Source organism: Danio rerio, chromosome 6 (genome assembly GCF_052040795.2).
Source record: "Danio rerio strain M-AB ecotype USA chromosome 6, GRCz13ab, whole genome shotgun sequence".
Lineage (NCBI taxonomy): Eukaryota > Metazoa > Chordata > Actinopteri > Cypriniformes > Danionidae > Danio > Danio rerio.
The window spans coordinates 19,528,240-19,554,223 of NC_141026.1; the positions used below are offsets into that span (position 1 = coordinate 19,528,240).

At 38.7% G+C, this 25,984-nt stretch overlaps 1 protein-coding gene and 1 long non-coding RNA gene across 11 annotated transcripts in view; both read left to right on the forward strand.

Moving 5' to 3' along the window:
* LOC147843476 (uncharacterized) overlaps positions 1 to 25,984 on the forward strand; it is a 756,120-nt gene that overhangs the window by 83,658 nt on the left and 646,478 nt on the right. The gene's annotated exons all lie outside the window — the stretch shown is intronic.
* The window catches only part of spega (striated muscle enriched protein kinase a), a 70,288-nt gene that overhangs the window by 5,452 nt on the left and 38,852 nt on the right, over positions 1 to 25,984 (forward strand). For 5 of the 10 annotated variants that reach the window (NM_001007109.2, XM_087255959.1, XM_087255963.1 and 2 more), the window contains 4 exon segments: positions 15,244 to 15,348; positions 17,482 to 17,596; positions 18,304 to 19,430; positions 20,898 to 21,038. In NM_001007109.2, coding sequence (NP_001007110.2) covers positions 15,244 to 15,348; positions 17,482 to 17,596; positions 18,304 to 19,430; positions 20,898 to 21,038 — 1,488 coding nt within the window. 10 annotated transcript variants of the gene reach the window in all.

Consider the following 25,984-nt stretch of genomic DNA (forward strand, 5'->3'; position numbering starts at 1 on the left):
TTGGGCTTTGGCATGCACTGGGACCTTATGGTGTATGCCTTTTCAAATCATGTCTAATCAACTGAATTGTCCACAGGTGAACTCCAATATGAATACTTTCCGGATGCACTGTATGTATATATATATATATATATATATATATATATATATATATATATATATATATATATATATATATATATATATATATATATAACGTGAATGTATAAAACGTGATGATTATACATTATAACATATAATATATAATATATATATATATATATATATATATATATATATATATATATATATATATATATATGTTATAATGTATAATCATCATGTTATATGTTTTATATACATTATATGTTCTAATGTATAATTATGAAGTTTTTTCACTTAACATGATTGGCCTTGTCGAGAATATTGTTTTGAGCAAATTTAAATCTATACTAAATCTCTAATTGAGAAAACTTTCTCAATTTTCATTTATGGCCACTTTTTATTAATATCACACATCTGACTGACTTTGACTGAGTTTGATTGATTTGCAGCATTCCTAAAACCAACATTTTAACAATTTAGTAGTAGTATAGTAGTCTTACAGCACACAATGAGTATATGTTTTATTTTGTTTGTGATTGTGATTTCGACATTCAACATCTGGCATCTAAATATTTGGACCTACAGACTGTGTATGTGTACGACTGAACAAGACAATTAGAATGTCACGGAATAATGACCTGTAAATAATTAGTTAAGTTTTTTTTAACTGTAGTTTGTTTTGTGGCCATCAGGTGGCACATAATACTCATGTGCAAGTTTCTCTCTGCCTCTCTACTGCCAAAAATTAAGTAACTGAAACTATATGCAGTAATATTAGCCCCTCAATAGCCAGTCAGGCTCAGCAGATAGCAGATATATTTTGTATTTTGTGAATTTACAACAGTCCAGTTTACACCAGTTAGATTGTAAGCTACAGCCTGTTAGGTTCATGCATTTGTCCCACCAAACCCTGTTAACTTCTTTTATTTTATTTATTTTTTAAAATATTTTTATATTTAACACCAAACACGAACTAGCCAACTATAACACAAAATCAGAAAATGTTGGGACAGTATGGAAAACACAAATAAAAAAGAAAGTATTTACAATTTTACTTTTTTACTTTTATTTCATTGCAGACAATGTGAACACAAAATATTTCATGTTTTGTCTTGTCAGCTTTATTTCATTTGTAATTATGCATCATTTCCTGTCATTCACACCTGCACATTCCAAAAAAAGTTGAGACAGGAGCCTTTTGTCAGGAGGTCTTTTGTCAACATGACTGGTAAATGTGTTGGAAGAACAGCTGAATCTTCGCAAATATTTGGTTCATCTTGAAAACAAATGTTGTCTGGTTTAGTAATGCTTATGAAAAAATGTGTGCTCATTATCTTGCTGTTCACCAAAGCCACTTTGTGATGGTTTTTAAGGTAGGTTAACATGGTTTGTTGTGTTTTATTTTGATGTTTGGACTGAACAGAAGAAATGTTTGCACAAGACAAGATTAACATCACATTCCTCGAAAAAAAAAAAACACTAGCAATCTACAGTAGACACAGTCACATCATGCTTATAATGTGGTACAATTCCTAAACCCCACACATTAAAATAAAAACATTATACTGTACAATTGTGACAATATTTTTTTACTGATCGTGGGTCACAAATATCATTATCAATATCCACAGCAAGACAGTGGCAGTGACAGAGTGGTTTGATGAAGATGAAAGTGAAGTTGAACACCTCCCATGGCTTGCACAGTCACCAGATCAAAATAATATTGAGCCACTTTGGGGTGAGTCAGGAAATTTTTCTACAGTAGCATCACATAGTTACCTAAAAAATGAAGAAAAATGACTCCAAATCCTTCTGGGCACTGTGCAGAACTTGTATCTGTCAATCCCAGGACGAATTGATGCCGTATTGGTTTGATAGCAACTTTTCATGTAAACCCCCATTTCAACCATCTGTAAAACTGTATTTTCTCATTTTAAAAATGTTTCCAAGCTTCGACATATAAATAAAAGCCTTATTCATACTTTCATGACCTCTAGAATAGACTACTGTAATTTGTTACTAGGTGGTTGCCCTATAGGCCTATTCATCAATCTTCAGCTAGTCCAAAATGAAGCTGCTTTAGTCCTCTCTAAAAGTAAGAAATAGGATCATATTACTCCAGTTCTTTCAGCATTGCATTTGCTCCCTATTAAACATTGTATACATTTTAATTATTATATAAAATTTAAAAATCATACTGACTATACCTACAGTACAAAGCTCTGAATGGCTTAACTCCCTAGTATTTGAAGGAGCTCCTGATGTATTTTAGCCCTTCACATCCACTTTGCTCAATTAAGGACATAATCTCACTAGGCACGGTTGCCTTGAACCATGCCGAAGCGCGGTTGTCCCTCCCTCTTTCCTGACAGCATGCATACTTCATCGATGAAATGACTATTCAACTTAACAGAAAAGAAGCGCTCTTTCACAGCACAGTGGAGATTGCTTTAGTTATATTGTTTTGTATTATTTTTAGTCGTTTGGAATGCAGTGACGCACAGTCCAATATTTTGCTGAACAGATCCACCACTTTTGATGGCTCATAAATGTTCATATAGTTCTTGTGCTGTAGTTATTAGGAGGTTTGCTGAGGGTAAGAATGAGTAATAAATCCATATGATATAGTCCCTTAAATGTAATGTCAAGTCTTCAGGTTTACTAAAAGCATACTGCACCAAAGTCCAACCAAAATGTGCTCTGGCATACCTCTTCCTACCGGGCCAGGGCCGGCCAACTGAATAGCGCCTGGGCCCAATTCTGAGCACTCACACTTGTCAAACAAACCAGGAAATATGCCTGGGTACGGTTCAGATAGCATCTTATGAGTGCACACTAATTTTGGACAATTTATTGTTCTTAGAATATCACAATCAATTGTAGTCTGTAGATCCCTCTCATGTCAGGCACCTAAACTCTGGAACATTCTTCCTAGCACAGTTTGGGAGGCAGACACTCTGTCAGTTTAACACTTGACTAAAGACACATTTCTTTGCGTTAGCATACACACACAAAAAACAGAAACACAACTTCTAAAATATCTCTAACAATCCTAATAAAAGTATTGTTAGGTTTCATTGATTAGGGCAACCAGAGACATGAACACTTCCCAAAAATACATATATTGAATGGCATCAAATATTATATTAGTTTGTTTCTCCACATCCCAAGGTTTACATAGTCTTGGATCCAACCAGTATCTTAAGCAGATGGCCACAGCCATATCACCCTGCAGAAAAAGACTGGTTACTCACTGAAGCTAAGCAGGGCTGAGCCTGGTCAGTACCTGAATGGGAGACCACATGGGAAAACTAGGTTGCTGTTGGAAGTGGTGTTAGAGAGGCCAGCAGGAGGCGTTCAACCAGCGATCTGTGTGAGTCCTAATGCCCTAGTAAAAGTGAAGGGGACACTATACTGTCAGTGGGTGCCATCTTTCGGATGAGACATTAAACCGAGGTCCTGACTCTCTGTGGTCATTAAAAATCCCATGGCACTTCTCGTAAAGAGCAGAGGTATAACCCCAGTGTCCTGGCCAAAGTCCCTCAATCGGCCCTTACAATCATGTCCTCCAAATCATCCCTATCCACTGAATTGGCTCTATCACTCTCTCTCTCTCCACTCCACCAATAGCTTGTGTGTGGTGAGTGCACTGGCGCCGTTGTCCTGTGGCTGCTGTCGCATCATCCAAGTGGATGCTGCACAATGGTGGTAGTGTGGAGAGACCCCTCCCTCATGATTGTAAAGAGCTTTGGGTGTATGGCCATACACAATAAACGTGCTATATTAATACACATTACATTACATTGTGTTCTTGGATGAGTCAAGAGCTTGAGACTAATTCCTCCCCCAGAGACAGATGAATCTGTGTTCTGATCATTTGGGCTAGCCTGAACATGAACGCTTAAACATTTTCCTGCGTATAGTTTTAATTAGGACCCCAGGATGTCCTAAAAAATAATGCAGTGCAGCTACTCTGGTCATGCAAGGTTAGAGACATAAAAGTGGTTTGAGGAAACATTATCTGTTGAATGTGTGGCATAATCAATAATGATTAATGGCCTGTTTCCACTAAGTGGTATGGTTTAAAAGGCAGGACACCCCATTCTTAAATAGACAGTCAATTAATGACACCTTATTAATACAGTGACAGCAAGCTCTTCTTTTGACAAATAGCCAATCATTCTGCTGTATGTCCTCTATTGATGTTGATGAGGGCATTTAAAATTTGCAAAATGTGAGTGGTACTGCTTTCTAACTTTATTTGGCTTCATTGGCTCTTATGGCTTTATGTTTTGTGTGAGAATGACATTGATTGCAACATTCTAGCATAAACCATGCCTACAAAAAGAAAAAGAAAAAAAAATTATGGCAGTGGAAAAGCAAGCCTGGTCAAGGTTACCTGTACCAAACTGTACTGTACTTGACTGAACTGAACTATACCACTCAGTGGAAATGCAGCAATAGTCCACAACTGACAGTTCATGAGTACACCGATCCCTTTACAATTGAGACAACATCTGCAAAACATGCTGGAATTTACCTTGGAACAACAGGAGAAGATTAAGATGTCAACTATGTCCAAAAATACAAACTGGTAAAACATCATCTGTAAGCCAAGTGTAAATGCATGCCTGAAAGAGAACTGGGACATTGATTTGCTTAACCCGCATTACTGAATACTCATAGAAACCAGTTGGAAAGTCAAATGCGGTCTTTTGTTCCCCAGCAAAGATTCTGATCAAAGATTGTGACTACCTCTCAGCTGGTACTTATTGCAGTTTGGCCAAGGACACAAGTAAAGTTGGAGAAACAACCAAGAGTTGACAGGGAGAAACACTTGTGGTACAGGTTAACTCAATGAACTGTAATGTACAGTTTTGATGTTTACTTATTTTTTCAGTTATGATGTCAAGATCACAATCTAATTTCATTCAGACAACCATATAAACACTTAAGAAACTTAAGAAATCCAAATCTATTTATAAAATATTTACAATATTTAGCACTAGATATTTAAACTGATTTAAGTCTGGGCTCAATTGGCTAGGCCACTCAATGACATTCACAAATTTGTCCCATAGTGACACATTTGCTGTATTAGCTGTGTGCTTAGGGTCATTGTTCTGATAAAAAAAAATTTTTTTACATGTGTAAAATGTGAACATTCTGTACATTGTGGCATTCATCTTTCTTTTTATCCTGACTAGTCTCTTGGTTTTTACAGTACATATTGATTTTGTCTCTACCATGTTTTACAGTAGGCAGGGGAACGGCCAGGTGATGAGGGGTGTCTGTTTTCCTCCTGATATGTCACTTGACATTTGGGCCAAATATTTTAGTCTTTGTTTCCTCAGTAAATATTATTTTGTTTCTCAATAGAATTGTACAGTAGTTGTTCTAAGAGTCATTCTGATGTCTTTTGGAAAACTTCATGTAGGCTGTAATGTAGTTTGGCCTCTCTATCATACAGGCCTGATTGGTGGAATAATGCAGAGATAGTTGTTCTTCTGGAAGGAAATGAGAAATGCTGGACGTACTTGGACCTACACATTATCATGATAAAGAATCATGGTTATTAAGGCCACTGATGTCTTTACTAGCTTGAAGACACTGATTAGCTTGTTCAGGTGTGTTTGATTAGTGTTGGACCAAAACTCTGCAGGACAGTGGCCCTCCAGGACAAGTTGCTACTATCTGTTCTAGACTGTATCTATGACTCTTTTCCATTTGACCAGTAGAGAACGGGTCCTCTGCTTCCAAAGTTTGCTCTCCATTTCTGACTATTGGTGAAGTTTTGATTCATTGCCACTGTTGCCATTAGCTTGCTTGCTTTGGATCAGTGGATCTGCTTTTTAGTGTATTATTCTTCAACAGTGACATGTGTAAGGACTAACAAGAACTACTAGAACAGGAAGTAAACTATTACTACACTGTGCTAGCTGACTGATATGATGAATGTCCCAAAAACTGAAATGTTTTTACTTTTTATTCCTTTCCTGTTCATCCATGTAAAGTACCTTTAACCATAGACAACCTTAAAACAAGAGATCGTCACCCAACCACCAATTAGAAAACTTAATAATACTGCAATTCCAAATGTAAAAAATAAATAAATAAATAAAGCTTTTTAAAAAAAAAAAAAAACTGTGTTATATCTAGCATTTCAGTTGTGTAGCAAGCAAATTATATTATCTTGTGCAATATTTCATGCATGCAATCAAGATTGCTGGTCTCTGCACTTTGTTCAACAAAAGCAAATAAAACATACAGTAAGCGTTTCTCCAAAGCTGAAACTTTGCATCAAAGCCATAATTACATGCGACTTCAGACTGAATATTTTAAGTAGTTTGGTAAACAATATAGGCTCTGTGTCACAGGTTGTCATTGTTCAAAAAAGAACCAACGTGCAAATATAAAACCAATTTAACCTCAGTAAAGCAGGCTAGGCAAAAGAGAGCTATTTACTTAAGTTTTGTTATTCAGTTAAATAAAAATCTGAAAAAAGAGCTAAACAGAAATATCCTGTCATGTTTTTACATTACACTTACATCTCCAAGATAACGAGTTTTCATAACTACTCACTGCTACTCATGTACATCACTTGTTTAAATGGATTTTCATCTCGTTTTACGCTTGAACAACTAAGTGAATGCTTAGGTCTATTTAACTGACTATATCAATGCTGTAAAATGTAAAAATAGTCAATTTTTCAGCAGACGTTTTTAGTGGCTGAAAAATTAAATTGTTAGAACATAATCCGGAAATGCTATGTGAAAAACTTCCACTATAGGCATTTTGTCAGAAAGCTAATCATTCTAAAGGGTAATAAAGCGGGCCGATGAAATTTCCTTACTTACCTGCATAGCACTTAAAGACTTGTTTATATTTTTGGAGGAGTGGTAAAAAACACCTAGTTAAAGACATGAGCCCGTCTGAAGAGGGGGAACTATAGTTAGGCTGAGTGACACATTTGAGATCGCCAGTGGTGATCACGCTTAGCAGGTACCTAAACCAAGCATGCCAGCTGACCAAGTGGGCATGCCAACAACGTAATGGGCCATGCACCAAATTGCTTTACTGAGTTGGATGCTGGGGGCCTCAGAGGAACTCTGTAAGGTTCCCAAATTGTGAACTCAACTAGACATGGTAAAAATGGTGCACACATCTCTGTATTTGAGAGAAAGGTACAGCAAGCGTGTTACAACACTAGACCGAGTTTCCTAATTCACCTGAGTTTTTCAGCACATGTGAGGAAATCGGCTCAACCACTTAAAGATTATAAAATCTCGTAAACGTATTAGGTGTCACCCAGCCTGCAGCTCTACAGATGTATGCTAAAGAGGTACTGCGTGCTAAGACCCAAGAGGATGTGACACTCCTAGTGGAGTGCACTCTCACCCCCGTGGAACACGGCTCACACTGGCACTGATAAGCGAGGGAGATGGCATCCACTATCCAGTAGGCCAACCTTTTTTTTGGATACATCACATCTCTTCTGCCGACTGCCGTAACAGACAAAGAGCTGATCAGAGGTTCTAAAGCTCTGAGTGTGGTCCACATAAAATTGCAGAGTGTGAACAGGACACAGCTAAGAAAGGATTGGGTCTGCCTCCTCCATGGGCAGCACTTGCAGGGTTACTACCTGGGTGTGATAAGACCCTTGTGCACATATCCAGGCCGGGGTTTCCAGGCATGAATCACTGAATAAAAAATGCCTCCAGGTCCCCAGTCCTCTTGATTGATACCAACGCAACCAGCAGAGCTGTCTTCAGGGACAGGCATTTCAAGTATACTTTGTCAAGTGGTTCGACCTATCCTGAAGGAAAAAAAGAACAACACTGATCTGGCAGGTACTGGGGTCTTCTCGATGAGAATCGCACCATTCAGTAAAAAGACTCTTGAGGGCGTAGACATGCCTCACAGAGGATGGTCTAGCCTGATTGATTGTGTTAACCACTACAGCCGATAAGTCACATAAGTTTTCCCTGCTCCATCTATGGACCACATATGAAGGTTCCAGAGTTCTGGGTGTGGGTGCCAGATGATTCCCTGTCCCTGAGAAAGAAGGTCCTTCTTCAGAGGGATCTGCCAGGGAGGAGCTGTTACGAAGAGAGAAGGTTCTGAAATCCAGATGCGGTTGGGTCAGAGGGACGCAACTAGCAAGAACTGCTCCTCATTCCTCCCAGACTTTAACGCCCATATTAGCTGGACAGACTCAGGTTGGAGCCTCTATTCTTCTGGTCATGAAAGCTGCTGTAAGAGCACATTGTCTGCACAGCAAGCTAAGAGATGCGGTGAGAGCAGATACCCCCATACGGTTTATATACGCCATCATTGCTATGCTGTCCGTCCTGACCAGCATGTGTTTCCCCTCTAACACCAATAAAAAACAGGGCAGAGCGAGATACACTGCCAACAGTTCCAGGCAATTAATATATCAATGCAACCAGGTTCCTTTCCACTGACTCTCAGCTGCATGCCCGCATTACATGGCCCCCAATGCTGTACTGGATGCACCGTCAAAATGACGACACGCCTTCACACTTGTTCTAGAAGCACACCAGCCTGTAGAAACGCAGGGTCCATCCAAGTGCTGAGAGCATGGCGACACAGCAGAGTGACAGCCACCAGGTGCGTGTGTGCACGTGCCATGACCATCTGGGGACTTGATTGTGAATTCAATGCTGAAGTGGTCTCAAATGAAGCAATCTGAGTGGCGTGACAGCAGCTGCAGATGCCATATGCCCCAGTAGCCTCTGAAATAATTTCAGTTGGACCACAGTTTTCCTGACGAACTCTTTCAGACAGGCCAGCTCAGTGTGCTCTCTGTGGAGGTGTGCAGTCATGGGGATCCAGCTCCAACCCAAGAAAAGAGATGCTCTGCATGGGGGTGAGCTTTTTTTTGGTAGACTCGAAACTCCAACCGGAGCACCCTGTCCCTGTGCATAACCAATTGATCCTGGGAGTGAGCTATAATCAGCCAGTCATCAAGATAATTGAGTGTGTAGATGCCCACGAGCTGGAGAGGTGAAAAGTCATGGAGACAGACAGAGCCCAAAAGGGAAGACAGTACTGTCATGCTTGCCTCAAACACTAATCGCAGAAACTACCAGTGGCGTGGAAGAATGAAGACATGAAAATATACGTCCTTCAGGTCTATTGCTGTAAACCAATCCTGAGGACAGATGCATGGGAGGATGCGCCTCTGCGTGAACATTCTAAATAGCAGCTTGTGAAAGCAGTGGTTCAGAATGTGCAGATCTAGGATTGATTGTAACCCACTGCTCTTTTTAAGTAAGATGAACTACGGCCTGTAATGGCCCATGGACTTGGGAGGCTGTTTGGCAAACTGAATTGCGTAGCAGAGTCTGATCATTTAAATGAGTCATTGTGGCAGGCTGGGCAGCACTAACCAGGCTGGCAGGACTCATGCAAGTGGCATCATCAGCACGATTGTTGACGCACCAGTGGTGTGGCAGCATGGAATGTCAGAGCTCACCCTGGGAGCCGTGGGACCCAGAGGAGGAGCAGGAGGCAAAAAATTCACTCTCAGGGAGTGGGGAGCCCATCCTTTGACACACTTAGAGCCCATGGCGAGATGCACTGATCCTGCAAGCTGGAAGGCACATCATCTCGGACTGGCAGTGTTCAGGCTGTCATATCTGGAAAAGTATATATTGCTCTTTTATTGAGAATCTGGCGACCGCCAGCCATGAGGCCAACAGCCTGGTGTTGAAAAAACATTATTTGATGATGTCCTCTGTCCTCCACCGAGGAAAGAGCTCGTCCCCTCTTCTCCACATAGCTTGTCTCAGGGTTAATTCACAGTCCGTTTACTGGACTTAATAGTGCCCTGGGGGAGGGGTGCTGAACAACTGCCAGCGATCTCTGCAAGAAGCAACCGAGGTGGATAGTTTGGAGGGAGGAGCGGTCTTTTGAGCCCGCTGATAGATGACCTCACCCACCGCACTCAACTGCTCTTTTACCTCAGTGAACTCGTGTTTAAATTCCCCACTGTGTCGTCGAACAGGCCAGCTTGGGATATGGATGAATTAAGAAAGCAAACTTTGTCAACGTCACACATATCTGCCAGGTTTAGCCAGAGGAGGCATTCCTGGACCTCTTGTGTGGCCATCTTCCTTCCCAGGACACATACAGGTGACTTGCAGTGCGGAGCTCATGCATCAAGCCTCGGTCAGAACCACCCTCGTGCAGCTGAGCCAATACCTGCGCATGCAGAGCAGAAGCAGCCTGGCCCGCAGCAGTGTAAGCTTTGGCACAAAGGGACGCATTTAACCTACATGCTTTGAATGGGAGTTGATCATGTCAGAGTTGACCAGGAAAAGGCTGACCATGTTGCCTTATCTTGACTTCGCCATGAAGAGGCAACATGCTGCCAAAGATTGACCGCAATGGCAAGCTTGACCTGGGAAATCACCTTGTACCCCCTGGGCTACTACACCAAGGTGCTGTCAAGGTGCTTCTAGATCTGGCGCCCCTCCCCTGAAGGGAGGGAGCGGGTCCGGATCCTCTTCAGATAATGACAACCCACCCTCTGATGCAGCGATGGACATCTGGTCATCTGTGTCATCGATTGAGAAGGTGACCATCCGAGAGGATGGAGCAATTCTCTCACTGGAAGCTTGGATGAAGGGTGCTGAGGAGTGGGATGTCCAAGAGCCAGAAGATGGTGAATTGACCCCCACTGTAACCCTCAGATCTGCTTGACTACCAACCAGCTTGTGGGGGACAACAGGGGTGGTTCATCCTTTTGCAAGAGCAAGCCGCAATCTTAGCTGCGCATCAGACATGCCATTGCAGTGATGGCATGCACTGCCCACGAGCAATGCATTAACATGCTGAACCCCCCAGACATGCAACGCAGTGGGCTCGTGCCCATCATCCGAGGACAGGGAACCACCGCATCCAGAAACACACGACAAACGACATCATTTGATGTTTTTAATGAAATTTGATTACTTATCTCAGTAATAAGAAAGTAAAAAAAGAGTGCTTGCATCAGTCAGCACTGTTACATGAATTGACTGATTTGGGGGTTGCCATGGAAGGGCAACAGCACATGAATGTAATGGAAAGGAAGGGAATATGGCCATTTTTATATTAATTTCAAAGATTTTTAAGCCTAAATAAAAATTAAAAACATAATTCTTTTCAACAGCCCTTCAAATTTAAGATATATATATATATATATATATATATATATATATATATATATATATATATATATATATATATATATATATATATATATATATATTTTAGATCTTTGATTATGTTTATTGCAACCCTTCATAGTAAGATTAAAAATACAAGGGAAATTTGAGAAAATAGTTTAATAGGATAAAAACAGGATGGTATGTTAAATTATTGGAGAATCCCATATGACTGTCCACCAGTACACAAAGTAATGTCTATAAAGACATGGATGAGTGAGTTAGAAGATGACTGACCCGCACAAAGCCCTGAACTCAACCTTATAGAACACATTTAAGATTAATCAGAAAAGTCTTTCAAGAAGAGTAAGCTTTTATACCTGCAAAGGGTAACCCAATTCCATATTAAAACTTAAGGATAAAGATTGAAATGTCATTAAAGTTCATGTGCACGTAGAGGCTGATGTGCCATAGCTTTTGACAATATAGTAAATTATTTTGTTAAGAGCAGTCACCTAGTTGAAGAATTTTAAAATACATTTTACTAGTAACTTCTGAACAGGCGTCACGGTGGTGCAGTGGGTGGCACGATTGCCTCATAGCAGGAAGGTCATTGGTTTGAGCCCCGGCTGGATCAGTTGACATTTCTGTGTGGAGTTTGCATGTTCTCCTTGTGTTTGCGTGGGTTTCCTTGGGGTGTTCTGTTTTCCCCCACAGTCCAAAGACATAAGGTTGCCAAAATTTAAAAGCAATTATTTCACATTAAAGGCAATGACTGTATAGTTTTCCACCATTGTGTCTCTAAATGTCTGTATTAACTTTTTGCAGCTGGTTTGATCTTCACTTTTATGCCTGCTCGTCATTTTGCCTCTATAGTGCTTGGCCCCATATTTGCTGCTTTCAGCTTAAATTTTAAATTTGCGCTGCCCTGGGTAGATTACTGTAGTCATTATGGAATTCAGATTGCTGCGTCTGTGTTCTTTAATTTGCGCATTGTCAGGAGAGCTTAATACTGTATGCCCAGACCTCTTTCCGCCAGCCATGACTCTCAGCCTCCTCCCACTTTCCACTGTCTCTTACCAGACAATATATCACACATGCCTGTTCTTTGTTATCCAGCTCATCAAGGACACTTCACATACAGTACTCAGCAAACAAACATAACTCTCTAGCTACATCTATGGTGTCCTATTCATGGCTGCCTTCTCTTCTTACTATCATTGATTTACCTGCATTTTTATTGTGCCACATTTTACATTTGTGGGGTTTCTGTTGTAATTTTGGCTTCTATGTATTCAGTCATCTGGCTCTGCATAATATGCAAAATAATTTAAAATTAAAGCTACCAACCTAAAGTCTTACTGAAATAAAACGTTACAAATTACAATTAAAAAAATAAGATTTAAGTTGCAAAACAAATATAAGAAATATGTCTTTGTTTACAAAGAAAAAATACTCAATCTCTCTAACATTATTCCATACTTTGTGGTTTTATTGATGCCTTGGTGCAAGTAAGTGGTTGAATAAGAACCACACAGTGCACAGAATTTTAAGTCTAGGTATGATAAAATTAAGTATGTAAATGTTTTCATTGCATATACTGAATGATCAATGCAATTAGGTCATTGTAGCAAGACACGGGAAAGTTCTGTGCCAGCTTTCCCTCTTTCTCATTCCAGAAGCAGCACCATCGACATGGGAGTAGCGTGACGTCACCACAGCCTGACAGAATATATAATTGATGCTTTGCACTGAGACCAATAGTCTCTCTCTTCACACCAGCACCAGAGACAAAGAGAGATGAGAGCGAAAAAGACAGAGCACACTAAGCCTGCTGAAAATGTTTTTGCTTTGATTGCACTACAAACTGCCTGTTATTGGCTATCGCTTGTTCTTTGTTTATCCTTTTAGTCTGTCTCTCTACCACTCCCCCGTTTCTTTATTTCCAAAGGGGATTGAGAGAATGCAAGTGGGTGTCTGTAAAAGGGATTTTTCATCCCTTCTGTTGTGACCAGGATCCATCTGACCTCCACCACCCGCTGTGACTTGGAATATCTTATCACTTGGAATTTCTGTTTGTCGTTTAAGCTTGGGGGATGCAAAAAAGCATGCATTTTGTTGTTTACTTGAGGAATGTTTTTCTTTTGTCAAAACTCTGAAATCTGAATCTGTCATATGAGGATCGTGATCGGATGTTTGTACTGTTTCTATTGCTTTTTGCATAATTATGGATTTTGGTACATTCTTCCTGAGGTAAAAGCTCTGGCAACGGCACAAATAAAACTATAAGGCATGCAAGCAGGAATCAGTAATCAACAGGATTCAGATTAGAAATAGACAGCTGCTATTCTCTACAGATACACGGCAGTTGGCTCTATTGTTTAATCTAAAAGGGAGATTCAGTTGGAGATTGAGGGAAGTTCATCTGAGGTCATGAAGAAAATCTGGTCAAAGAAAAGATTCCAGGTGAGTTGAAGCAGTCTATCTCAAGACGTGGGCTTGTGAAATTATATTTTATCAGAGAGCTTTCTTGTTATTGAATAATTTAACTAATTATGTTTCTAGTAGGATAAGGGATAGTTTTATTGTTTCTTGTGATGTTTTACTTTCTTTTTAAAGGATATTCGCAAGCTGTGTAATAGTGTGCTGTTTATGTACAGCCAGAGCAATGACTTTGAGTCAGTGTTGCTGAGGACAATTGTTGATGTTATTTCATTAAGAGGAAGGATAATTTTTTCTGTGATTTACTGTTATTATGGAGAGTAATAAAATGATCAGGCAGTGAGAAAATAGACACATGGAGACTATGTCCATAGGAACAGCTTCAAAACCCGGTTGAGAATTAACAAAATGGAAAAAGTAAGATTTTTAAAATAGGATATAAGATCTTTTGAACAATTTTTGTGTTATAAACTGAATGTTATGAAATAATCAAATACTTTACTCGCAAAAAAAAAAAGTATAAATCAAGCAGGTTTAAAAAACTGCACTATTTAGTGTTTCCAAAATTAACAGACAACAGTTAATAGTTTTATTCTTTGTCTTTCCAGAGAGCTGGGCATTCTAGCTGGACGTTTGGGAGATTCACTCATGGTGTGTTTTGCTTCTGGCAAAAATTGTCAAATGGTCAAACCTGTTTAGTAGGAAATACAAAATAATTTTGTAGAATTTATGTTTTGCAGAATATATTTTTGCAGATATTTGTTAACAGACTGGCAATTAAGACACTATATTATAATTTTAATTAATTTATTTATGCTATGGTTGTTATTTCTGAGAAATTGAGCAGCATACAGATTAAGGCTGTACAATGATAACATTTAGCCTGTAGGTGTGTGTTTTTGTGTGTGTGTGTGTGTGTGTGTGTGTGTGTGTGTGTGTGTGTGTGTGTGTGTGTGTGTGTGTGTGTGTGTGTGTGTGTGTGTGTGTGTTTGTGTGTTTGTGTGTGTATGTGTGTGTTATGTATATGCTCCCACACAAGTGCATGTCTGCAGACACTGGTTTCTATAGTAACAGTCTTTTCTTGTCCACCTCTGCTTGCTGCCGTTATGGAAGTGAAGTTTTTCGCTTGTGCAGGAAGCAAAGCAATGGTAATTGTTGTTGCGCATTACTAAAATACTCATCTCTTGCAACTGGGCTTGTGAATTGGGTTTGCAACCTTGCAATATACAGTATCATATTATACAAGAACACAAGTATTTGTTTATAAATATATATTTAAGCTGAATGCTAGTATCTTGAAAAATATCTAGCAAGATATTATGTACATCATGGCAAAAACAAAAGGATTCAGTTATTAGATATTAGTTTTAAAGCTATTATGTTTAGAAAAATGTTGAAAAAGTCTTCTATTCGGTAAACAGAAAATTGGGAAAAAGAGTGCTAAATCTGATTTCAGCTATATATGTCATCCATCTATCAGTTAGAGTATATATTCAATAAAAATAATATAAATATATATTAAATTCATTCTCAACTCCTTCAGACTCAAACAGTACAGAGGATGAAAGTGCGGAGCCTCAGGTCTCCATGGAGATGAAGGAACAATTCATGCCTCCCCAGGGGGAAGCAATCAACAGTCAACCCACGGGTAAGAACATCTTGACAGATTTCCCCTCTTGTCAGTAATATTCAATTTGTAATACCAAATCTCCATGTCTCACAATGGAGCACAAAACACTTCACCAGCCAAATTATTTACACATGAATAACATGAAGAAACATTGTTCCAAGAAAGATATACAATGTAACTGCAAATCATAAATGTAATATTGTGCTATTGAGACTGTTAATGTGTTAATTTATGAGCTCATGTAAATAATGCACTGAAAAAGGATTTTTAAAAGTCCCATTGAAATAGATCTTTAAGAAAAAAAGCTATGAGTGTTTGGTTTATATCTTAGCTTTATCAGCCAAAGTTGTTGACAGCCACAGTCTATTATTGTGAGGTTGAGTCTGTCTAACCATTTATCTGCTTTGAAATACAGCATTCAGGGTAATTGAACTTTTTTGTAGTCAATGCTGACTTGTTAATATTATTCCTTCCAGGCTGTTTTTTTGTAACTCGCTAATGCCACTCGAGTGTTACCTTTTTAAAAGGTACCTTTTTTTTTTTACCATGGACCATTTATAATTTAAGCCAGTACAACAACAAAAACCATAATCCTAATTTCATTTAGCTTTTTCTTGTTCATGCAACTTTTTGAAAACATCTGCTGTACTGACCTAAAATTATTCATTATTAATACAAAAAAAATATTTAGTTGGGTTAACATAAGATTATTAGTTTTCTGGAGAGGTAAAATAATCTCTAACAAAACTGGTTGTGCCAACTGAACATTTTTTGTCTGCAGAACTGGAATGCCTGAAGTTGAGTGAACAAAAAAACCCATACTCCTTATTTCCTTTAGTTTTTTCTTGTTTACTCAACTTTTGAAAACATCAGTTGCACTGACCTAAAGTGTCTGAAGTTTAGTACACAAAAAGTCTCTCTTTTTTTTGTTCTGATGATGTTTTTTTCTAAAAAAAAAATTAAAATCAGAACAAACAAACAAACAAACAAACACAGCTCAATTGAAGAAAAAAAAAACTAAAACAGAGACAAATGTTAACAAAACATTTATTGGACACAGAATTAGAAACTGCACCGAAAGCAAAATAACAATAATGGTAAACAAGACAAGGATCAAAACATGGCAGGACAAACAGGGAAAACGCCTTTGTAATGCTTCACAGGGGAAAAACAAGAACCAGCAAAAAGTGTGTGAGTGAGGTGTCAGTCCATCATGAGCTTCCAGCTGTGTGTGTGTAATCAGGAGGAACCAGACACTGATTCCTCCATTTTAATTATAGTATCAACATTTGATTTGTCATTTAATTATTGCAGTATATTACTGAGTTGCTCATGAAAAATAAAAATAATATACATTTGATTTCTCACTTGAAAATGCATTTTGATTTATTATTTGATCGTTTGAGCATTTGATTTATCATTTGGGTAGTTGTTTTGAACGTTCATATATTTCGAACGTTCATATAGATCGATATTTTTAAGCATTTGAAAAACATCCATATATATATATATATATATATATATATATATATATATATATATATATATATATATATAAACAGTTCAATACAAATTAACAGTCCACTTGCGCTGACCATATGTTGTATTGTGTTGTTCTTAATATTAATGACATTAATGTTATTATTGGTGTATCTTAATTTTTTCAAGTGAGGAGGTCTGAGATTAGCTCAAGTTAAAGTAACTAGTTGGCAGAAGCTTTTTTAGGTGAACTTGCAAAGTTTTGGTCACAAAACTAATCTTTTTAAGGTAATGCAGAAAATTTTGATTTAGGTTAATGTTACATGTAGTTGTACAGACATTTTTACAGATTTGTTGCCAAACCAACAAACAAACAAGTTGGATTTTTTCTAAGCATGAAGTACACATTTGTACTTTTTAAGTACTAATATTTACCTTGACAAGTTAAGATCAAAATGTACCTAAAAAGGTGTGTGTGTGTGTGTGTGTGTATGTGTGTGTGTGTGTGTGTGTGTGTGTGTGTGTGTGTGTGTGTGTGTGTGTGTGTATATATATATATATATATATATATATATATATATATATATATATATATATATATATATACATATATATATACATAAAGACAGCTTTAACACTTTTATATTATAACAGATTATTATGTATTTTCAGGGAGGGGGAGAGCAATGCTTTCCCATATTCCATCTGATGGACTAGTGGTGGAGAGAGAGATGCGAGCCCTGGGCTCTAGAGCTCCTGGTCTTCAGGAACCTTTGTCACCTGGCAGGCAAGCAAATGCTGGTTGTGTTGAGAGCCCTCCAGTCCGACACCTGGGGATTGAAGCTCTTGTGCGAGCCTCACAAATAAGTGTGTACTACGTGGCAGTGGGGTCAGAGGAGAGTATGTCCTTAGCGAGTGACTACTATGGCAGTGTTTTGAGCCTCTATAGAAGAAGAGCCTTTTCCATTTATAGTGTTCAAGAATGAGTGTTGCTGACACGCCTGGATATGAAAAGGAACCAAATGGCTTGAATTAAGAAGAACAAATGTATTACATTTAGCTTTAAATAAGTCAAAACAAACGTTTTAGAGCATCTTCATTGCCTTATATTCATTTACTGTTACATTTTTTAAGTGATGTCATGTTTATGTAGTTATTTTTTTTCTACTTTACTTTGACTCCACTTGCATCATGTTTTGATATGCTGTGATGTTCTGTGCTGAGTCTTTTCTATCAAACACATTTGCATTGCTTTAGGTGTGACTTATTTTGTTTTCTTATTGCAATCTTTTTGATTTATTCAGCTCCCACATTTTAAATATTTCACCATTTGATGTGTTTTTTAATGCATGATTTGTTTGGTTTCTATTACTTAAATATGCTTTCACTCCAAAAAAAAAAAAAAAAAGCATGAGTAGCAAATCTGTGCACCCATTTTTTCCATTTTTATTTTCTGTCATAACACAACATCTTCCACAATCACCCTCATTTCAGGGGCCAATTGGATTTTAAAACAAGTGAAGCCTCACCATTTGTCCAAACCCAGCCACCTCACAAAGCTCAAGCCTCCATTACCAAAAGTGATGTAGATGCAACAATAGACTCAACAGCAACAAAGATTAAAGGCACCAAAACAGCCATGAATGGAGCTGAGGTCTCTATTAAATCTTCAAAAATCACAGGTTCACATCAGAGCGGTGGTTTACAAGATCCATCCTCTATCCAAACTCCCAAAGTGTCACAGGCAAGTTCCAAAATTTTAGACAGAGTGAGAGCATTTGAAGAACAAAGCCACAACAGTAACATGCCAAAGGTGTCTTCAAGATTGTCATGGGGTTTCAATAGAACATCATCTTGCAATTCTGAGGATGAGACATGTAAAGCAGGGAAATTCCAAGCCAACACCAAGAGTGATATAGCACTCAAGAGGTCTTTTTTCAAGCAGAAAGCATCCTCTCTAGAGGAACAGTCGACTTATGTGCAGAAAAACTTTCAGAGTAAACTCTCCGAAGAGCTTCACAGAATAAAGAAACTAGTTGAAAAGTCCAACATCAAGAAAGCCTTTTCAATGGAGCAGCCCACCCAGACCGACAAGCAGTCCAGTGTCAGCACAGAGTCAGTTCCAACGCAGGTAATTCAGAAGACTGAAGAAACTGGAAAGCATTTCACTAATTTAAAAGCTGTACCAGATGCAAAGGAAAGATGGACAACCCTGCCAAAGGAGCAATCTTCCCGATTACCAAAAATTAACCTGGCAGATAAAACAAAACAGCCTCAAAATGAAACACCCCCTGAAATGAATGAAAACCAGGAGAACAATTCTAAGCCTACACAGTTGTTAGATGGGCAAGTCCTCAATGAAAAGGTCAGCTTCATACCAGGGCAATGTTCACCAATGTTGCCTAGGACAAATGTTTCCAGAAAATGGCCAAAATCACCTGCCCAACCTATGGTGAAAGATGGTTTGGTGCAAGCCCCACAAAAGCCTCCAAGATTATTAGAATCAATTTCCACACCACCAACACCATTTAAAATGACCATACCTACTATTGTGGTTGAAAATAAGCCCGTGGATGAAGAGTTGGACCAAAAGGAAGGACAAATAATGAGACAAAACAGAGGTAAAAGTTTTTCCTGAACTTCTACCAGCTTCTTTGAATGAATGAATAAATGAATGGCCAGATAGGGTAAAATATGAAGTAACTAATGCTTAGCAAATGTTGTATGTCTTAAGCTTTTCAGTTTGTTAGATGAACATCAGTAAATTAATTTGAAAAATATTTAAAATAGTATTCTGGTTTCAACATAAGTTAAATCCAATCAACATCCTTTGTTGCATAATGCTGATTTACCACAAATTTGATCTGACCCTTCATTTCTTTAAATCAGCAAAACTAATTTAAAGACTTGTAAAAATGAATTTGATGATCAATTAAAAAAGAAAAGTGTTTTAAGATTCCAACATCACACATGTCTTTGTGATATATTTCATTGCATTCATTCCTATTTCTGTCATGGTGCACAGCATTTAGATCACTGATGCCTCGTTTCCACTGAGTCATACAATACAGAACGGTATGGTTTAGTATGGGTCTCCTTTTACAGGCTTGTGTCTCCACTGCCAAAGGGTACCAATGGTTTGATACCCTTTTGGTAGGCGTGGTGTACGATAGAAAGTTGCAGATGACATCATTGTCGCTCCAGGATATATCAAAGTGAAGCTGTACAGGTTGCTTACATATCATATGAGAAGCACTTCTCACAAAACAGATGCTTTATACACATAAATATATTACTAACCCTTCTATAAACACAACTTGATTATAACTGCAGATCAATGATCAATGCAAAATAGCCTACTGTAATTTGGGTGTAATTAATAAATAAATGCAACACATATAAACACATAAAAAACTACACACAACATACATTTAAGCCTTATTTGGTTTAAAAATCAACACAAAACATACATTCATTGCAGTCTGTATTTTTTTTCTTTACCAGCACATATGTATTGTTAACATATTGTTAGAAAAAAAAATCTGTCATTCCGAGTTCATAATTGTCCAAAATGCGATGATAGTAGTTAAAAATGGCAGTTTGTTCATGTTTTAGGTTGCTGAAGGAATAACTAGCTTCTTCTAACTTGCTTCGACCATGGCTTGTTATTATAGGCACGTATATAGTATTGCGGTGTAATGTTTGGGTTGATTTTAAAAATGGCGCTTCTTTTGGTACATTCTCTTGGCTTGTGCACTTGCTAGTGACAAGCTCTGTAAACCAATAGTGTTCAGCTGCATGTCTGGCTCTGCATTTTGGTACCTTTTTGTTGTGCTACAGTAGGTACCTTTTGAAAAGGGTACCCAAAAATTAATATAGGACGGTTTGGTTTTTGGTACCTTTTGACAGTGGAAACAACCATAAAAGTGTACCGAACCATACTGTACTGAACCACTCAGTGGAAAGGGCCATAAAGATATAGTATTTGAAAAAAAAAAAAAAAAGAGGCTGATGATTAAACATTGTAAAGCTTTAATGTTTGTATTGTCAATTGGTTTTTATGCAACAACTGTTATGGTTCTCCCAAGACGCATTAGATGATTTTCACACATCTGTGGAAAAAAGCATAGCAGAGGCTCCAATGTCTGAACTCCCTCGTAAAGATGCTTTGGGCACTGCTGGATCAGAGTTGCTTCAGTGCATCATCAAGGAAAACACTGTTGCCAGAGGTAAGATATCTAAGACCTAAGATATGCCATAATTAACAGATAATAACAAGTAACAGTGGACAAGTCACCACAACAAATTAACACATATCCTTGCACTGTTCAAAATTACCACCCACCAAATATGGGTGAAAATCAGCTGTGGTGGAGAATTCTGTCAACTTATAAGCCAAATGCATGGATAATAATTTAATAGAATTAATAATATAACAATGCGGACTACATATGCAATTTCAGTGGCTCCATGATATAAAACAAATCCAGATGAGTTCATACAAATATAAGTAAATGAAATAAAGTGCAATTCCAATGGAAATACTCAACCTGTAGGGTAAGCCATGATGTAGACATGATCAAATTTATGCCGCATAAGCAAAGATTGTACATGAGCATGACCATAACCAGACAACAGATGACTGTCATGCTTGTTTATTTGTGTCATTAGAGAAGGGTTTCATAATGACTAATATAAATAGATTCAAGGCGGGCACTGCTCTATGGCACATCCTTACACAAAAGCAACATACTTTTAAAGGGTGTATTCTTCTAAATAATATCAAATATTATTCATATAATAAATTGTATATGGAGTAACAAGTGGCATTTTAAAACACCACAATGGCATTTGGGGAACATGCCATGGTAACATGTTAACAACAAGGATTGTTTTTGTTCCTTGTGTGAGCAAAACATACAGTACTTAGTAATAATGCTTTTCTTATTCTGAATAAAGCTTTTCCGATTCTGAAAAAAAGTTGACATTTAACAACACCCTAGTGGTAATTTATGGAACATGCAAGAATAACTTATAGGAACCTATTTTGTGAAAAATAATACAAGTAAAAAAAATACTCTAGTACTTGTGGCTTTGGGACCACTTTGGAAAAAGATATTGTTTTAATGAAATATGGATAAGAAAAAAAGTTCAATTAGTAAGAAAATTGCACCTGCAGCAAATTTATAAAAAAATAAATATATGAAAATATATAAATAAAATCATAGTAAATCAATGCATTTATGAGCTTTTAACATTTTTAAAATCAAAAGTCCTAACTGAATATTAGGGATTTCCTTGCAGGCCACAAATTTTTGAGCAATGTTTTTTCTCTCTCTAGCAGATCAAGTTTTTCCTTGTAAATATGACCCACAGCAAACATTAACACTACTCAGCCATGTTTATGTCATGGCACTACAAAGCCATGTTTTTAGCCTTCTGGGGACATTGAAATTTCTTTCAGCTTCTGTTGAGATCATGGGAGTGACAACAAGCTGACATTTGATTTAAAACACAACACTGGACACAACATCTGGACACATCCCTCAAGGGTTGCTTTGCTAATTCACTGCTTGACTGCACATTATATCTTGAGCTAAAAATTGACAATACATGTTAAGTGATCATTTGTCCAATTGCAGTTATATTTGCAACACATCATCAATCACCCATTTTAACAGGGTGTCAGATTCCTTAGCATCAGCATCCTTTTCTGCTAAAAAAAATTATCTGAACTGCATATCCACAACATCAATCTTTTTGTAAAACTCCATTTTGTCATAGATCAAAGATTTTGCACATTTCAGATGCTCTGGTGTTGAAATGTCTTTTTTTTTATTTGTTAATTTATTTGAAGCAGCATTCTCACATAGGCAATTGAAGAAAACATACCATCAACGGAATATACTTTACTTGTGTTTAGATTAATAAATTCTTCAATACTCTTCAAGGCAAGCAAAAATCAAGAACTACATTTCCTTGCTGGAATTAGTCAAGTAGTCCATTTGCACCGTAAGCTGTGTCTGAGCTGCCAGCTGCCATTTCATTCAGAGCAACCTTTAGAGACTCATACTAATTCAGCAAAGCATGAATAGTACTGAACTGAATTGTCCATCTTGTGGGACAATTGGGGCCTTATATTTTTAATGGACCCTTGAACAGATTTGACAAATTCCTTGAACAAGTAGGGGGCCAGGGTGCAGCCAGTGGGACAGTCAAGGAAGGAACAGGGACACAGCAGGCATGAACTGGAGAAACAATCCAGGCTGGGTCCAGTGAGCCAGGGTGAAGATAGAGGAACAGTCCAGGAAGGAACAACGACAAACCATGGAGAAACAGGAGGGGTTTCCCAGGGAGGATCGTACAGGCAGTGTAGGGAGCTTGATAGGGGCAGGCTAGGGTGGATGCCTATGGGGAGCTGGTAGGTCAATGACCAGGCTAGGGCCAGTAGGGCAAGAAAGATGAGCGTTGCAGGAAGGGCAATGAGCTTGGTGGGGCTGCTGGCAGAGCAAGCTGCACTCTGAGGTTGAAGCTGACACTGGCAGTCGGCACAATGCACCCCACTGCCCCTGGGAGTGCTGTAGTGTTTGTTGCAGGCCCAACACGAACCGGTGTTGCTGCCAGGAAAGTTGTGAGAGGCTGTAGCTGGTTCAGTCACATCTGGGTGGATTATGGCTGAGGCAGACCCATTCTTCCTCCGTATCCACTAGCATTACCATCATGTTGCAGTGGTAACTCAAGACCCTTTACAGCATAGACAAACAAGTAAATTCCTTTTACCAGGTCAGAGTGATTTTACTCTTTACAGAGTGAAAGGCATCGTCTGGAATGCTCCACTTGCTGGTATTGACTACACTTGACTATGCAACTCTTTATGAATTTAAGCAGAAGTGTAGTCCTTTACCTGACAACCATTTACTGGGACACATGTTCCTTTGCCTTGTATTCCAGCACCTGACTAAGAATTCCCTCAACATTATCATGCCCTTTTAAGCTCTGCCTTCCCAACAGCTGCACAGCATCAATGACTTTTACATATTTGTTCCTTCCTTTTCATATTTGTTTGTTCCTTTCCCTTTTTGTTACTTCTTTTTGTTTTGATCTTCATATACAGTACATATGTTGTTACTGCTGTCTTGTGACAATCTGATTCTTCATGTGAACTGAATTTTTCAAGAGCTTTCTTCTGATTCCTGAAACCAGTTGAAATAAATGTTGGTGGTTTGGTTTCGTTTCCAAGAAGTGTTGATCAGAGTCTGCAGAACCTTCACTGATCATCAAATCAGTTTTCTCAATTCTCGTTGCTTCCTCACTTTCACCACATCTCACTCACTCTTCCTCCTTTTTCCTCCCTTTCTTACACATGACTGACCTCACAAACATCCTAAAAAACTTTAAAGAGCCCATATTATACATGAAATAGGGTCATATCTTGGTTATAAGGGTCTCCAACAACAGTCTAATATGCATGCAAGGTCAAAAAACACTTTCATGGTCTTATAATCTGCATTTATTTTTAGCTAATTATCCCAGCGACTCCTGTATGAATCGTCCAGTGATTCATTTGTTCCCAAACCCCTCCTTAGCGCGAAGCTAATCTGCGCTGATTGGACCGATGACAGTCTGTCGCGATTGGTCGACTGGCTTCAGTCAGAGAGTGAAATGACCAATAGCTAATCAGCAATATAAAAAGTAATCACAGTTCATACATGCTCGATAGTGTAGGCGTGGATTTTAGCTGCCACACACACACAAAAACACACACACACACACCTCCGGACGACAACGATCCCGCTTCCGCCCGCACCCGCCAGGTTTTAGCCTGAGAACCCGCCCTGTTTTCTGCCTGCCGCGACCGATCCCGCTAAAGAGCGGGGGAGAACACAACCAAAAATCACCCAGCTATACAGTCCAGACAGCCAAGCTGTCTGTATAAACACACACACAGCACCAAGCACACAAAGCTCTCGCTCGCTCGCTCTCTCTCTCTCTCTCTCTCTCTCTCTCTCTCTCTCTCTCTCATACGCGCGCACTAACACACATACACACAAGCACCAAGCAGACACATCTTTCTCATTCGCATAGCAATATCCGTGATATTGCTAGACTGCCTGCTCCCGTCCCAAATTAAACCCGTTACCGACCGCTCCCGCGATTTATTCGGAAATTTATTCCCGAGCCGCAGAAATCTGGCGCGGGGACAGCCGCGGGTATGCAGACCTCTACCACGGAGCTCCCTAAACAAAGCAGCACGCGTCGCGTTTTTAACGTGACTTTGCACACGATAAGAGAATATAGCAAGTTAACCTGATACAGTACACTCGGTTACAAGTAAAAAATCACAACTAAATACATTTGCAAGCTAGAGTCAACGAGGCAACAACTTTAATCGCACGTACTTACACTTGAGAAATGGAAGAAACTCATCCTGACGTCCATCAGTAAGTTACTCTTTACTGATCCTTCCTTTAACAAACGCAGATGAAGTATTCTTTGTAGCATGTAGCTTCCAGAAGTTTCCAGTAGTTTCCAACTGCTTGGTTATAATGCTGATGTTTCATCTTTGGGTAGAGACTCGATAATATCCATCTGCAGTGTGACTTCAATCGACCGGCATGTTTGTGTGCGTGTGTTTGTGAGTGTGTGTGTGTGTGTGTGTGTCTGGGTTTCTGCGTCAGAGGGCGGGGCCTCAGGTTTGAAATCTCCCGGGTTTGCGCGTGCACGTGAATAACTTGGTTTCGTTCGTACGTCATGGCGAAACACCTAATGAATCGGTATCAAGGCGACTCGTTTGAAGCACTATGAGTCGACTCTTTTATAGATGAATCAACCATTTTAAACACTGTATTCTTACAGATTTAAGCCTTAGCTGGATACTTCACTTCACTTAGAGCTGTGTTACACACTACATGGAGGGGAATTTTCAAAAACCCATAATATGGGCTCTTTAACAGCATAATAAACAGCCTACAGTGACAGGAAATCAATCCTTTAATGACTCTTTTGTACAAATTCACGAGAGGTTGAACAACTGTCCTCCCCTATTTCTGTAAGTGCTGCCCAACTTTTCAATGAGCATTATTGGAAACCCATATTAGTGGATTAAATTTTATCTCAACAACAAAATCTCAGAGTTTTCTTGAGGTATGTAAAGCATACCAGCTGCTTGCCACAG